Consider the following 16204-nt stretch of genomic DNA (forward strand, 5'->3'; position numbering starts at 1 on the left):
ACATACAAATACTTGGAAGACACTTCATAATCAAAGTGAGAAACTCTAGCACCTGCAACCAACAGTCATTCTATCTGTGAAAGTGCTAATAAAACATAAGCCTGAAAGGCAGTATTCCTAGCTGCAAGGCGACATTGTTGTAATTAAGGAAAACCTGTGCACGAGTTGGCGGAGTCCTGTCTTGCGGAGTCCTCCGTCCTCGTCGAGTGGGAGGGTCACACTGCGAGAGACTAATAAGGGCAGAGATGCGTCCCCCTTCCCCACTCGCAGGGAGCTCACTCGGGCCACTCCTCGGCGGTGCGGCAGCCCGGGCCGGACTCCACTGCGCCTCTGAGGGGCTCAAACACACATTCAAGGTAAGCTGCGCAGCTTTGCCGCCGGCCCTTTCACTTGCCGGGCCGCACACATGCCGGGTCTATGTCATCTGCTCATGTTGCTGGTCATTTGCGTGCATCTGCTTTTCAAGAAAATGTAAAAACTGTGCTTTACAGGTAAATATGTTTTGGTAGATAAATAATGCACACCTGCAATTACGCATTCCCATAGGTAGCTTAATGATGGGACCAAGAACGTTTGGCACGATATGGCCACTTTAATATGCTACACAGAATGTAGTTCGTGTTCAGATGTTCACGTAATGCAGGCTTTATGCCTTATACTTTAGTTCTAGGTGGTTTTTCTGGCTACGTGTGTTTGTCAAGGAGAGCTATGAGCACTGCTGATGCGGGTGAGAACAGACATCAAATACAGAAGAAAAAAAAATATCCATGGGGTTAAATGCACAGAACAAATAAACTCAATATAAATGCATGCCGTTAGATCGTTATTTTTGGTCTACATCTAGAGACGTTACCCATTGGAAGCGAGGAGACAGTTAAGGGGTATAAACTGGAAGACGCGAGGTGCCGGCGCCTCGCTCTCGGGTCGGGGGTTACTTATTCCGACACGCGGGTATTTCTCCCAAGCGCTGCTCCGCAGCACTGCGCGGGCGGGCATCCCGGCCTCCCCCAGCCCCGGCTAGTCTCGCGGCGGCCGGTGTGGCTCCTTAATTACCCTGCAGCCTGCGCAGCGCGCCCCACCGAGCGCAGCCGCCGTCCCCGCCGGCCCTGCAGCCGCCGCCGCCGCCGCCGCCGCCGCGGGGACGCCCCGGTCCCGGCGCTCGGAGAACGCGGCCCCCGCCTCCGCGCCTGGGCTGCGAGATCCAGCCGCCGCCGCCGTCAGCGCGCCGGCGCCGACGCCACGGCGGCCGTGAGCAGGGAGGCGGCGCGGCGCAGCGCAGCGCAGCCCGCTGGGGCGCTGCGGGGTCCCGAAGAAGTTTGTTGGCGCGGAACCAAGCGCGCCGCGGCCGCCGGGCACGCCAGCTCCTTCTGGGCAGGCGGGCGTGTAAGCGAGACCTGCCCCGTGTAGGGTGAGGGAGGGAGACAGCGGGCGAGTCGGGGTGGGCAGGCCAGGTTGCAGGAGCCCCAGGGGCACAGAGAGGTTGGGAAATGGAGAGAAACAGGGTATCAGAACTCACTGCCGGCCTCAGGGCACAGTGGGCTGGGGACCCAAAAGAGGGGAACCCAGAACCCTGAAAATGCGGACAGTTCTAATTGAACCACCCAGGCATTGCAGCAGCGAGCGATCATGAGCCCCGGCTTGAGGCTGGGGAGTGCAAGGGTAAAGGAAACCCTTGTGCTGCCTCCTTCCATTCACAATTCCCAGAGGGCTTGGTCCCATCTTCTGCTTGGGGGAGAAGTCTGAGGAGAAACAAGAAGGGCGGGGGTGCGGTGCGGTTCGGGACGCTCAAGAGGAATTTATATCTGCTTGATAATGGAGAGGATGAAATAAAACCACTCCAACGTCTTTCCCTACCCCCACCCCCAACAAAAAGTGAAAGAGCAATGGCACTGATTATTCTCAGTCCAAACCAAGCAGTACTGTCATTTTTAAAGAGATAAAACAAAACAAAACAAAACAAACCCCTCAAATGTGTGGTTTCCAGCATCTCTTTGCTGGTGCGTGAGGAGAGAGCTGTAGGACTCTAAGGAGAGATTTTTGGATATGTGCCTGCAAAGGAGGAATTGAGATGTTTAGATGTTCAGATGGTGCAAAATGTACCTAAAATTTCCTGAGGAGGGTTGACAGGGTTCTTTGAGTGGGAATATCTCTTCAGGTTGGAAAAGAGGAAGGGGATCCCGGGGTACAACAATTTATTCTCTCCCTAGGGGATAGAAAATGGAGGAAGTTACTGGCACATGCTTCCATGAGGTTCTGTCCAGTCTGATCCCTCAAACTGGCTAGGCACCTAAGTGGGGTTTCCTGGGAAAGAGGGAGAAGATGTAGTGATAGAGCAGGGGAGTGAGCCTGAACCTGATATGAAAAGGTCAGGAAAAAAACTGAAAAGGTGAAAGAAAACCAAATGTGATTATTATCACAGTTAGGACATTATCTCTGTATCCGAATCATTGTCATCCAAGGAAACCATCTAAAACAGATAGAAGCCCATTGTATTCTCCAGAAATAGAAAATTTCCATCTACTTTATGGTCCTTCTGTTTAATCTCTCCTATTGAAATTGTAGTTCGTTTTTTCCCCAGCAGGCAATAATGCCCAGTGGGTACACAGAGTGGATGGTTTTAGAGGCAAGAGAACATATGGAAGTAGAAACCATAGTTGTACATGGATGTGGATGGAGATGGAGGGTATTACGCTGAGTGAAGTAAGTCAATCAAAGAAAGACAATTATATGGTTTCACTCATTTGTGGAATATAAGAAACAGCGTAGAGGATCATAAGGGAAGGGAAGGAAAATTGAATGGGAAGTCATCAGAGAGGGAGAAAAACCATGAGAGACTCTTAACTGTAGGAAACAAACTGAGGGTTGCTGGAGGGGAGATGGGTGGGGGGATGGGGTAACTGGGTGAGGGGTATTAAGGAGGGCACGTGATGTAATGAGCACTGGGTGTTATATGCAACTGATGAATTATTGAACTCTACATCTATAACTAATGATTTACTATATGTTGGCTGATTGAATTTAAATAAAAACAAAACAAAAACAATTGACATCATAAATACAAATTCAAGTGAAAATGAAAAATTAGCAGGAATACAAATTAGCAGGGCTAGAGAGATGCTAATATATAACCTGGAAAGGATGCTGAAAAAAAATAGAATGAATGGGATTGGAGTTGGATTATTCGAGGCAGGCTGCATTAAGGTCATGTATCTTAAAGAGGCAGAGAATAAAGAGGCTTAGCAGAAGAGAGCAAGAGAGAGGGCATTCCATCCAGAAGGAATGGCATGTGTGCAGGCTTAGAGGTGGGAGTGAGCAGTCATGTGCTTGGTAAGACAGAGAATCCAAGCTGGGATGAAATCGGAGATGAGGAGAGCAGATAGCACTTGCCAAGGAGAGATCCGAAAGGAGAAACTGAGAGGCAAGGGGCTTTTTACGGTGTTATTTTGTAGGTCTTTAGTGAGATAATCAGGTGAGGAAGTTCCATATTGAGTTTGGAAATTGATAGGTGGCAAATGTGAGAGTGGGAATAATAGGCCTGACCCATGATATTCCATGATATTTGTGAAGCCCACAGGGTCTTGTTACCTCTCTTTGAGAGAGATCAAAAATAATCATGAGATTGTAAGATTATTAGATCATAAAGTTAGTAGAGCCCTTCAAGTAGGAAAATTAGGAAAACTTGATACATAAGGAAAATATATACGTCTATGTTAATTTAAAATTTTAAGTGGCATTGGATCACTGATACAGATATATCTGTGAAAATGAAGCTAGAGAATGGAAATCCGAAAAAATGTAGGTCATTCATAATGATGGAAGTTGAGAATGGTACCAAAAAAAGTTGATGGAGATGGTAGGTCAGAGAAGTGAATCAATAAAACAAGTTGTCGAGGGTGAAGAGAATCAGTTAAGCACGTTCAAAGGGAACCTGAGGTTGGAGACCCTCTTGGGAAGTAGGCACTAGTTTTGAAGTGTCAGGAGAAATAACATAGAAGTTTGGGAAAATGTGATAGAATTGATCAGTTTTAGAGGTTTATAAACATTGAGAACCAGGGGATATATTTTCTGTGATGGAAGAAAAATTCAGTAGTATTATCTTTTGTGCATCTCATTAAATAACTGAAATTATGTTCACTGAGCCTTCTTTTAGTAATAATTCTCCACCTATATCTTCTGTAAATGTTAAGTCCATATCTGGATATATTACTTAACAGTTTGAACCTCCATTTGTTTAATTTTGGAAATGTGTTGTCTTAGACTATATTCATCCTACAAATTGATCAAGTAGGCACCTACTAAATGCCGTGTTTAAACATTATTTAATGTTTGAACAAAACACAAATGATAAAATACTTTTTTTTCTACAAGATGTTCAGTATAGAGAAGAGACAGAATGCACACAGGTTATTAAAATGCTGTGTAGACCAGGCTGAAGCAGAGGTGGGTACTGAGCTCCATTGGATTGCAAGGCAGTGAGTAAATGAACTCTGTGATGGCTCTTGCAGACTTCATAGAGGACATGGCATTTGAACTGCATGTAGAAGGCAGAGTAAATGATCACCAGTTGGAAAGAGAATTGGAAAGACATCCCAACAGCCCAAACCGCATGTGCGAAGCATGGCACATTTGGGGAATTGTGAAGAGTTTGATGGTGTAAAGTTTGTTTGGAAGGAGGTAGCAGGCCACGAGACTGGTCAGATGAGTTGAGGACCCCACTGTGAAAGAGCCTTGAGAGCTTCCCTTAGAAATGGCCAATGAAAAACCACCAGCAGATATTAATAAAGCAGAACACTAACTTGATTAGATCGCTGCTATAGAATTCTAGAACAGTAGGGAGATAGAATCAAGGGGAACCAGACTGAAAGGAAAGGAATGTAGTTAGGAGTCTGCTGCACTTTTACAGATTAGAAATGGTAAGGAGGTAAGTTAGTTTTTGTAAGGATGAAGAAGTTGGTATGGATTCAAAGGAAATTTTTAAAGGTAGATTTGATAGACTTGATAGAGGTTTGATATAGGAGGGGTAAAGAATGAGTTGAAGAGGATTTTGAAATTTCTAACTTAGGTTCTTAAGTTAAATATGATGCCTGTAATTAAAATATAAAGGTCAAGGGCTTTCTGTAGATTATAATGAGGGCAGAACCCTTGCCGAAGCTGCAAAAGACTTCTGCAAACTATCTTCAATTTCATTGTTGTAGTTAATGATAAAATTATGAAATAATGCTAGATCTAGTCCTGAGCTCTTGGGAATTTTTGTCCTATTATTGGCTTGGAATTTAGCTCTATAGGCATGGCTTTTCAGCTGGTTTTCTCCAATAGTTTATAGACTCTGCTGTAGCTTCACTAAAGACAGATTCTAAAGATTGGTAAAAGAACAGATGTGTACCACCTGTTGTTTTTGCTTATTTACAAGATGTGTGACTTCATAATACTATGGCCAGATTTTCTTGGAGTTACATACAGGCATATTGGAGGGTAGTCAAGAGGTTCGATTTAAGAATTGATCCCCTACCCAGTCACACAGCAATTCTATTTATAATGAATACTCTGAAAACATGTGTTCTTTCAGTCACTTGACAAATCAAATTTACTTTTCTGAAAGTTGAAATGTGGTGTTGCTCATTTAACAGTCCACATAAAGCAAATTAGGATTCTTTCTCTATTTTCTCCCTTTGCCTCTTTCATTTTCTTTCCCATGTTATTTTCTATTTCTGTCTTAATTCTAATGTTCTGACCCTTTACCTAATACCAAATTTCAAAGACGCAGAGTGAGCATTATAAAATGTTAGATGACATAACAGTAAAACGATTCATGTTCCATTGGCAGATTTGGTTTGGTTTGTTTTGGTTTACTCAAAAACTTGTGCTAAGACGTACCTGACCATCTTATTTAGCAAGCCTGCTGTTTCATCATTCTACTCACTCTGCTTTCCTTTACTTCCTAGTGTCTATCTCGCAAAGATAAAGTATGTGCTTGTTTGTTTTTGGTTTCCCTGACCAGAGTGACACCAAGGACTTCCTCTGTTTGGTTCCCTGCTATCTCCCCAATGACTGTTGTCTCCCCCCCCCCCCATGGCTTATAGTAGGAGTCTCATTGTATGGATGGAGTGAAAGATTAAGGTTTTTCCACAGTTCCTTTCTGTCCTTTTTGTGCTCGCTGTACATGAATTTAGATTAATAAGGAATTTTTAAAAATCCATGTCCTAATTAAAATATTTTGATAGTTGCCTCATAGGTTTTCAAGCACCGAATAAGGGTAAGTTAAGGGATAGTGACTTTCCTTTTTAATTACCTTGCCCCAGCCAATATCTAAAACTATTCCAGTTGGCCAAGGATGGTGAGAATAATGGGTTAGAAGTCGAGGTTATAGATAGACCTTCAGGCAGCCTTTATCTCTTTGTTGTCACGGCAATGAGAAATCAGTTACAGACAGGGCTCTCTGGTTGATTTTAGAGTTCATAGGCCCCAGCACTGTTGTCTGCTCAAGACTGCCGGTACTGGGCACGTTCACAGTTATGACTTTGGTCCTTTGTAGTGCCGGGAAGGAACTGCCTGGGTCTGGCTAGCATCTTGATAGATGGTAGCTGAAAATTTAGAAGTATATAGGGATATGATAGGTCTATCCCACAACCTGATGTGTAACGGCACTGGCTTCTTAGGCAAGAAGAACTGGACTTAGAGCTCAGGCTCTGGGATCTTCTCTATGATCTTCGAGTTTTCATATCTGTAGAATGGGGACCTGATACTTGTCTTCTGTACTACCCTTAGGCCCAGGCAACAAGGTCCCTGCTCTGGGCCTTACATTTTGGAAGGCCTTTATATGGCCTCGCTCCTGCTCTCAGGGTTAGGAGTCCACAGAGTTACGGGTACCTGTCCACCCAAAGCCCAAGCTGCTTGATGAGGCTCTGGGAAGATCCTGAAGTTCCCTGACCAAGTGACTCTTAGTCCTCTTACAGGACCTGGCAGACTTCTTCCTGGGGTTCATCTTCCTAAGGGCAGACCAAGTTACTGGTAGGAACACTTGTAGGCCCCAGTGGGTGTCAAGGAGCGACTGCTTGCCGCTGTTGTGGACAGAGCTTAGATTTACTGGTATGTTCCCATACATGTGGGTGAGGCTCCTCATGGTGCAGACGAAGGCGAGAATGGGAAAAAATGAGAGAAGAGCTTTGGTCCAGCCCAGAGACTGGTTCATCCTTTGCAGCCTGCTATGTTCAGTTCTAAATTTGACTTGGGCTTTCAGGTCTTTGTGAAGGTATACTTGCCAAGATAAAAGGATAAAGCACATTTCTTCTTAGTTTTATTAGCTTTATTATATTTAAACATACAGTATATGGATCTCTTGCCCTATACCCTGCTCCTGTTAGGGGCAGACATGCTTGCCTCTCAATAAATACCACATATAAAAGAAATTCTGCTTCAGAAAATGAGACCATGTGTAACCAGTATTCCCCATGTCCTTCTTAAAATGTATCATGAGCCATATTTGTACAAAAAAATGATTTGAGGCCGTCAGTAACCTCAGCATCCATGTATATTATTCTGAGGTTCTTCACTGGTCAATTCAGTGGGAAAGCATTGAAGGTCTGTGTTAACATTTAAATCTTACCCGGGAAGAGCAACACATTAAATTGTGACAATGTTGGCTTGAATGAATTTATTTATTTATTTTAAGATCTTATTTATTTATTTGACAGAGAGAGACACAGCGAGAGAGGGAACACAAGCAGGGGGAGTGGGAGAGGGAGAAGCAGGCTTCCCATGGAGCGGGGAGCCCACTGCAGGCTCAAACCCAGGACACTGGGATCATGACCTGAGCTGAAGACAGACATTTAACAACTGAGCCACCCAGGCGCCTCTGTTGGCTTGAATTTATCAAACTATTTTGGTAGTCATCTAGCTGGGATCTGAGGGGACAAAATAGAAAATTGGCAAGTTTTGATGATGAAGGAGGTTGTGGACAAAGCCCAGAATTGAGAATTCCTGGAGAGCATTGGAGGTGGGTCCAGAACAGAAAGAAGCAGCCTGAAATCAGTGGGTTCTGGGGACAGTGAGAAGGATCTGGAGGATAGGTCCAGAAGGACCCCAATGGAAGTTTTTCCCACCCCTTCAACTGCCTGAAGCAGAGGTTAAAGATCTGGAAAAGGTATTTTTTAAAAACATATACAAGGATTTATTTTGAAATCTTTACCAAGTTTACCTTTACCTTTACCAAACATTTACCAAATGTTCATAGTGGAAAAAAAAAATGTTCAGAGTGGAGTTCATCTATACTTAATCAGGATCAAAACAACAGAAACCTCAACTAGTAAACATGTTTTAAAATGTGCAAAGAGATGTACACCTGAAACTAATATAACACTGTATGTTAACTATACTGGAATTAAAATAAAAAACTTAAAAAGAAAAATAATAAAATGTATCAAAAGAAAGACTGTTCATGATGGTCCTTGAAATATTGTAAGATCTTGAAATGCCTTAAGAATTATAAAAGTCTAAATTATCATCACTGCAGATTCAAAGATAAATATATTTTACTGTATCTCAAGATTTGGAAATTGGCAATCTCTTACTTTTTTTAATTCAAAGAATATTTATTGAGCCCCTGCTTTTCCAGATACTATGCTAGGTGCCCAGGATAAGGTGATGAACAAGACAGACATAGTCTCTGCCTTCAAGGAACATAAGGTTGACTGGAGGCAATAAACATATGTACTGTGTTTATTAACGTATGTCCAGACAAAATAGTCTGAGCTGGAGAATAATGGGGTGAGGATACTTCTTTGTCAGGTAAGGGCTTTTCCACACAGTAACATTTACATTGAGAGATGTAGGATGAACAGGACCCAGCATTATCCAGGTTGAGGTAATAGCATGCACAAAAGCCCTGAGTTTGGAAAGAGCAAGGGAATTTGAGGACTAGGTCATCAGTGAAGAGAACAGTACCAAATGAGGCTGGAGAGGGGGTAGGGGCTAGTTTAGTCAGGGCTTCTAGGCCATAGAAAGGCTTTTGGATTACATATGAAGTACAATGGGAAACCATGAAAGGGTAAAAGCAGGGGAGTGCCATGATTCACCTTTTATTTTAAGAAAAGCTCTCTAGGGCACCTGGGTGGGTCAGTCGGTTAAGTGTCTGCTTTCAGCTCAAATCATGATTCCAGGGTCCTGGGATAGAGCCCCACATCAGGCTCCCTGCTCAGTGGGGAGTCTGCTTTGCCCTCTGCCCCTCCTCCCCCAACTCATCCACTCGTGCAGGCATGCACTCTCTCTCTCTCAAAAAAAAAATTCTTTTTTTTTTTTAAAGAAAAGCTCTCTAGTGCCCAGTTAGGAAGCTGTTGAGGAGTCTAAACCAGGGTAATCTGAACTACGATTACAGCAGAGGAATGGAGGGCAGGTAACACTGATATGACTTGCTGACTGGATGTGGGGGATGGTGATGAGGAAGACAGGAACATCAGTGTGATGCTTGAGTTCCTGGTTTGAGCATTTTGGTGGGTGCTAACTGAGACTGGGAAGAGCATGAGAGGAGTACATTGTGGTTGGGAATCAGGCATTTAATTTGGACATAATAAGTTACAGGTGTCTGTGCAACATCTAAGGGAATATAGAATAGACAGCTGGCTACACAATCTAAAGTTCAGAGAAGATTGGACTGGGCATACAAATTTTAGAATTATCTGACAGATACGTTCAAAGCGAAGAGAATGGTGAGATCACCTAAGGAGACCTTATAAAGAGTTGGGCAAGGAGGGCTCACAGATCCCAGGATTAAGAAATCAGGTAGAAACAAGATTTGAGAAGGGATTTAGAAGGAAATCCCAGAGAGTGTGAGGGCGGGGAGGCCAATGAGAGTGAGGATTTCAAGGAGGGAGTGGTCAGCTATTGGAAATACCACCAAAAGTTGAATTAGATGGGGAGAGAAAAGGATTCTTCTTTCAAGTTCTTGCTGAACTTGGTGAGAGACATTTCAATGGAGGGTGGAATGACAATACATCAGTAACTAGGACATTTGGTCAACTATCCATAATATCTTCTTCAAACATTTTGCATAAATGAGATTGAAGCTAGGTGCTATCAATCTCTAAGTGGCTCAAGGAAACAGTTGGGAGACCTCAAGATTGAGTTAATATGCTTATGGTTGTATAGCTCTCTGGTTCTTTGTTGCTATAACAGGGACCAAAGCTTCAACGAACATAAATTTCTAGGATGCTTCGGCATTTCCTCATTGTCCAAATATCAATGTCAACCTCAGGCTTAGGAGATAAATATAACTACATTTTTATTTATTATTATTTGTGAATATGTAGAGCAAACAATTATAATAGCAGGTAATTTTTATGAATACTTAATATGTTCAAGGATCTTTACTATGCTTTTCCCAGGTGTTAAATAATTTATTGCTAGTGTTATTATCAGTTTTCAGGTAAATAAATGAAGGCTTAGTGAAATTACATAACTTGTTCATAAGTGACAAAGTCCGGACATGAAACCATGATTTCCACCACTATATTACACTGCTAAGTTATCAACTCTAAATAAGAGTTGCTTCGGAAAAATGTCTCTTCATGTCTTCTGCCCATTTTTTTAACTCCATTTTTTTGTTTTCTTGGTGTTGAGCTGTGTGAGTTCTTTATATATTTTGGAATTAACCCCTTATCAGATCTATCATTTCAAATATCCTCTCCCTTTCTGTAGGTTGCCTTTTTGTTTTGTTGATGGTTTCCTTTACTGTGCAAAAATTTTGTTGACAGTTTTGCATCTGTGTTCAAGAGAGATTTGCCTGTGATTTTCTTTTCTTGTAATATCATTGTCAAAAAAAAAAATCATTGTCGAGTATGGTGTAATAATTTTGCTGACTTAATGATTTACTCTCTTTGCCTATTCTCTGAAAATTTTTTTAAGTGAAAGTTCAGTGATAATTACTGCTTAAATATTTGGTAAAATTTTCTGATTTAATCCATCTGTACCTTAAGATTATTTGCATGGTAATTTTTTATTGAATGTTTAATGATTATAATAGTGTAAAACTTACTCTTTTTTTCTTGTTTATGTTTTAGTAATTGAAATCCCTTTAAGTAATAAAAATTTCTAGAAGATAAGAAATCGCTACTTAAAACTGCAAACAAAGGATCTCTTCAATAATTAGATTAATATTTGTGAGTTCATTTATTTGAAATAAAATTAATTGTTACTAGCTGATTGGAAATAATAGGATAAGTTTGCAAAGTCATATGAGGATTAGGGCTATATCTAGATGAAAGAGTTCAAAAGAAATAAGGCATAAAACCAGATGTTTGATATTTAGAATCGCACATACGATTTTAGTATTGCAGTTGCTGCTTTTAGCTATTCATCCAGAAATATCTAAAATCTTGAATTAATTTTAAAATGCTGATCTTAGGGTATTTTGCACATGCAGAATACCAAAGAGGATGGCCTTGGTTTTTTTCTAGAGTGTGTACTGACAACATTTAGACATTGGTATGATAGACTCTTTTATATTTGACTCTTGAGTAAACTTTGATAGCAAATAAATGATTCAATATTATTTGCATATTTAGAAGTCTTAGAATAGCTATTCCAATAATACTGCAATTGTTAAATACACTGAAGGAGCCATTATATTTTTACTTGCAATTTATTTCCATGTTTAGTTATTTCACTATAAAAATTAATTTAAGTAATATTTAAGTTTTCCATTATAGGGATTCTATTTACTAAATCTTTTATTGTAATACCTATAAAGTAGTAGTCTATATTTAGAAAGACAAATGATTATGGAGGGTAACACATTGTTAAATCTGATGCCAGTGGTAGGCTCAGGTGAGGTAGGCATGGCGTATATCCATTTTTCTCTTTGAACAGAAGGAAAGATTGCTTTTCACGTGTCTAGTAATCCCTCCAGTAGCAGTGATTGTTCCAGTAACAACATAGTTAAGTTTATAGAAAATGTAATATCAGTTGAGACAAAATATGTAACACTAATATTCAGAAGAGAAAATAGAATTGTGAATAATAAGATTATATTTTAAAAATATAAATCATTGTATATGACACCAAAAGAACAGGTTAGAAGAAAAATAGGTAAATTGGATGACATGCAAATAAAAAAACTGCAGCAAAGGACACAATCAAGAGAGTGAAGGGGTAACCCAGAACACGGAAGAAAATATTTGCAAATCATGTCTGAAAAGGGGCAAATATCCAGAATATATAAAGAACTCCTAAAATTCAACAACAGAAAACCAGATTTAAAAATGGGGAAAGGATTTCAATAGATATTTCTCCAAAGAAGATATGCAAATGGATAATAAACATATGAAAAGATGTTCAACATCACTAATCCTTAGGGAAATGAAAATAAAAAACACAATGAGATACCATCTTGCACCCATTAGGATGGTTGCTATTAAAAATACTACTACTACTAATAATAATGTTGATGAGGATGTGGAGAATTTGGAATTGTTGTGCATTGTTGGTGGGAATATAAAATGGTGCAGCTGCTATGGCAAACAGTATGTTCATTACTCAGAAAATTCAAAATAGAATTTTCATATGATCCAGCAACTCCATTTCTGGGTATGTACCCTAAAGAATTAAAAGCAGGGACTTGAACAGGTATTTGTTCATTTGTGTTTATAGCAGCATTATTCACAATAGTCAAAAGCAACCCAAGTGTCCATCAACAGATGAATGGATAAACAAAACATAGTATATACATACAGTGCAATATTATTCAGCTTTAAAAAGGAAGGAAATTCTGACACATGCTACCACATGGATGAACCTTAGGGATATTATGCTAAGTGAAATAAAGTCACTAAAGGATAAATACTGTATGATTCCACTCATATGAGGTACCTAGAGTAGTCAAATTCATAGAGACAGAAAGTAAAGTGGTGGTTTCCAGGAGTTGGGGGAGGGAGAAATGGGAAGTTAGTGTTTAATAGTTACAGAATCTCAGTTTTGCAAGATGAGAAGTTATGGATGGTAGTGATGATCACACAATAATATGAAGGTACTTAATGCCACTGAAAAAGATCGTAGATTTTATGTTAGGTGTGTTTTACCAGCATTTAGAAATATATATATATATATATATGTATATGTATATATATATATATACATATATATACACACACACACACACGAATCATTTTAAGTGGTATAGCTTTAAAAAACACATGTTAGGAAGAGAAAATTTAAGGCATAAGAGGCTTTGTGGACACTGATAATTAGGAACTAATCAGAAAATATTTTTGGAGCTTTTTCATACACATTAAGGTATATATTGTGTTATTATGTATCATTACATATATAATCGTATATCCAATTATATAATTATATATATTGTAAAAATCTATTGTGTTCTCTTTGGTGATGAGGGTTTTCTAGAGATCATAATGAGAGGAACCGTATACAAGAAGCTCAGTTCCAATATTTTGTTTTGTTGCAGATCTGTGGCCACTTGTTCACATGGTTTCGAGGCACAATGAGGCATGCTGGCTCTTGGAAACTCTGGCTCTGGGTGGCAGTGCTTCTGCTTCCGGCTTCCATTTCCGTGACGGTCAGGGACAAGTCAGGTATCCAGACCGCCTCTTTTGTCCAGTCACTAAATGTTATTTATAGCCTTTCGGTTATTTTTAAAATCATTAAAATAAGTTGTTGGGGTTGAGGAGGCCATAGATGAAATCTACTAGTACAAAATAAATAATTCATTGTTTTTCCCCATTGACCTTTCATGTTGCACATTGAGAATTTCTAAAATTACCTCATTTTCCCCATATATATATATCAGTCTAAATAGACTTTCTTTTCTCTCATTGATGTTTATAAATATAAATTTGTGTGGATAATTCTCTGTTTGTATTTTTCTCCTTTCCCCCTCTGTTATAAGTTATTCAAATTAGAAGTACGTAAGTCTATTGCTAATTAGGTTTAACCAGGAACATACTTAATCTTAATTAGGGAAAAGCAAAAAACAGAATAGGAGATATAAAAAGAAATGTAGTTTAATTATATGTAAGTTCTATAGTATCTCAGATGAAATGAACAAAAGATTAACAGTTGTTAGAGCACTTTTTTGCACTAAATAGATAATATTTATTTGCAATTGTTAAATTATCAACTTCACAAATGTTTCCAAATGGCTTGAAGGCAGTTTGAAACATTTACTCTCACCTCTGATTTTTAAAAATGATTATGTGGCTAATTTGGAAAACTTCCCTTGAACTTTGAGTTGTAAATTACTGATCTAGATGTACTTCTAAGTCAAACTAGACACACTGGAGAAGACATTTGCTAAGCAAAGAGAAACTTCAACTCTCCTATGCAAAGGATCACATAAGATATGTTCTGATGATGGTCACATATGATGATGTATTCTGAAACTCTGAGTCTGATTGTGCTTATTCTTTTGAATATATCTTTAATAAGTTTTGCTAGGCAGGTATAAACAGCCTGGTAGAGACTTTTGAGTTTGAAGAACACATAGAATCAAAACAGTCTCTTATAAAGATATAACAAGTCTTAGTCTCTCAGCGTTATGTCTTTATGACTTTTATATTAATTTGGCAGGAGGTGCATTTCCTAATAATCCACGTGAAAGTTTGAATATTCTACCGCTGTATCAGTGATATCCTGAGGCTGTCATATTTTTGGGGGGAAACACTTTCTTTCTTCAGTGAGAAATAAATCAGAATTGACTCATGACAAAAGAAAGTCCATAGGTCAAGGAGAGTTCATTCTGATCATGTTGAGCTCTTAATTTCTTTATGTTTCCTCCTTTTAAGAACACTAGTAGGTAATGGGATTTGCAACTTACACAGAGAGGATAGGACTTCTTTGGTTAGAAAGGAAAATGAATCTTTGGTTGAGCAGGACACAGTTCCTAGGGACGTGCTAGTGTATAATAAATGTTCTTAATAATGTTTGAAGGATCTACAATAAATGTAATTCCAATTTTAGTTTGAGCAGAAATCATCTGGGGTATTGATTCCTAAATCCCACTCTGAGATTGTCATTATGCAGGATAGGCTGGGGTGGGATTCAGCAATTTACATTTTTAACAAGCTCCCCAGGTGAATCTAATGCAATGTGTCTGACGAAGACATTGGGAGAAACACTCACTTTTGGAATAATTAATTGACATTTTTTTCTTCTTTTTTTCCTTTTCCTTCTTGGTTATCTTGCATCTTATGCTACCAGATTCCCTTTGTTTTATCTTATTTTATTTTATTTTATGTTATTTTTGCCTCTAGTAACTCTTTTGAAAAAAATTGTGGTAGGAACACTTAACGTTAGATCTCCCCTCTTAAGAAATATCTAAGTGTGTAATTCAGTATTGTTGACTATAGGCACAATGTTGCACAGCAGATCTCTAGAACTTAATCATCTTGTGTGACTAAAACTTCCCCATTTTGGGATTCCCCAGGATGTTTTGCTTTTGCAGCTTTGGTATTTCAATTCTTTAATCAGGTTATATTGTATGTAGGACTCCTGAAATGCATATATTCTGGTCCAATTAACTGTCCCAAATTGATCTTTCTAAAAGATTTTTCTAAGAAGTATGAATTCAAAATTAATCTGAACTCTAACAAGATTCACATGATATGAAGCACTGAGGGAAATTAATACAGACAAAAATGAAGAGTTGATTTTTATCAGGCCGTTTGAGAGAGTGTTCCTGAAGCAACACGTACTGAACGTGCCATGGAAATTGCTTAACTTCAGGTATCGTTCTCATTAATTGAAAATGTCAGCACAGCACTGCCAAGGGATTATTGAAGAATATGACACGCTGGGCATGGCCTGACAGGGAGTTCTTCTTGTGTCTTGTGTCTCTGATTCACAGTGCAAGGTTCCCTTTTTAGTTTCCTCATGTGCAGACCTGCGTGTGTGGTCACTAACCATTTACCGGAGGGAAGTGATTACATCTAAAAATAAGATATAACAAATCTGAGGGAGAGGCTAGGGTTTCAACTCTGGAGTCTGTGAAATTGTCAGCAGTCTACTGTTAAACCTAAATATACGAAGGATAAATTGAGCCTTCTAATTGCTTTATTTTAACTCTATGGTATGCTTAATGATACTTGGGATGTTGTTCCAGTTGGGACGGAATTCAAGAGTAATACGGAAAGATTCAATACAACTTGAATTTTAAAATCTTGAAGCTATTAAGAATTCAGTTATTTCTTAGTCTTATCAG

The 16204-nt window shown here is 39.3% G+C and overlaps 1 protein-coding gene across 1 annotated transcript in view; it reads left to right on the plus strand.

The window, feature by feature from the left end:
• Positions 1–276: 276 nt before the first annotated feature.
• COL19A1 (collagen type XIX alpha 1 chain) overlaps positions 277–16204 on the plus strand; it is a 321624-nt gene continuing 305696 nt past the window's right edge. Inside the window, exons 1-2 of the mRNA XM_034990815.1 lie at positions 277–356; positions 13454–13580. Coding sequence (XP_034846706.1) covers positions 13490–13580 — 91 coding nt within the window. The 5' untranslated portion in view covers positions 277–356; positions 13454–13489. The remainder of the gene's footprint in view (positions 357–13453; positions 13581–16204) is intronic.

This window comes from Mirounga leonina, unplaced genomic scaffold, assembly GCF_011800145.1.
Source record: "Mirounga leonina isolate KUSES-001 unplaced genomic scaffold, KU_Mleo_1.0 Mir_53, whole genome shotgun sequence".
Taxonomy (NCBI): Eukaryota; Metazoa; Chordata; class Mammalia; order Carnivora; family Phocidae; genus Mirounga; species Mirounga leonina.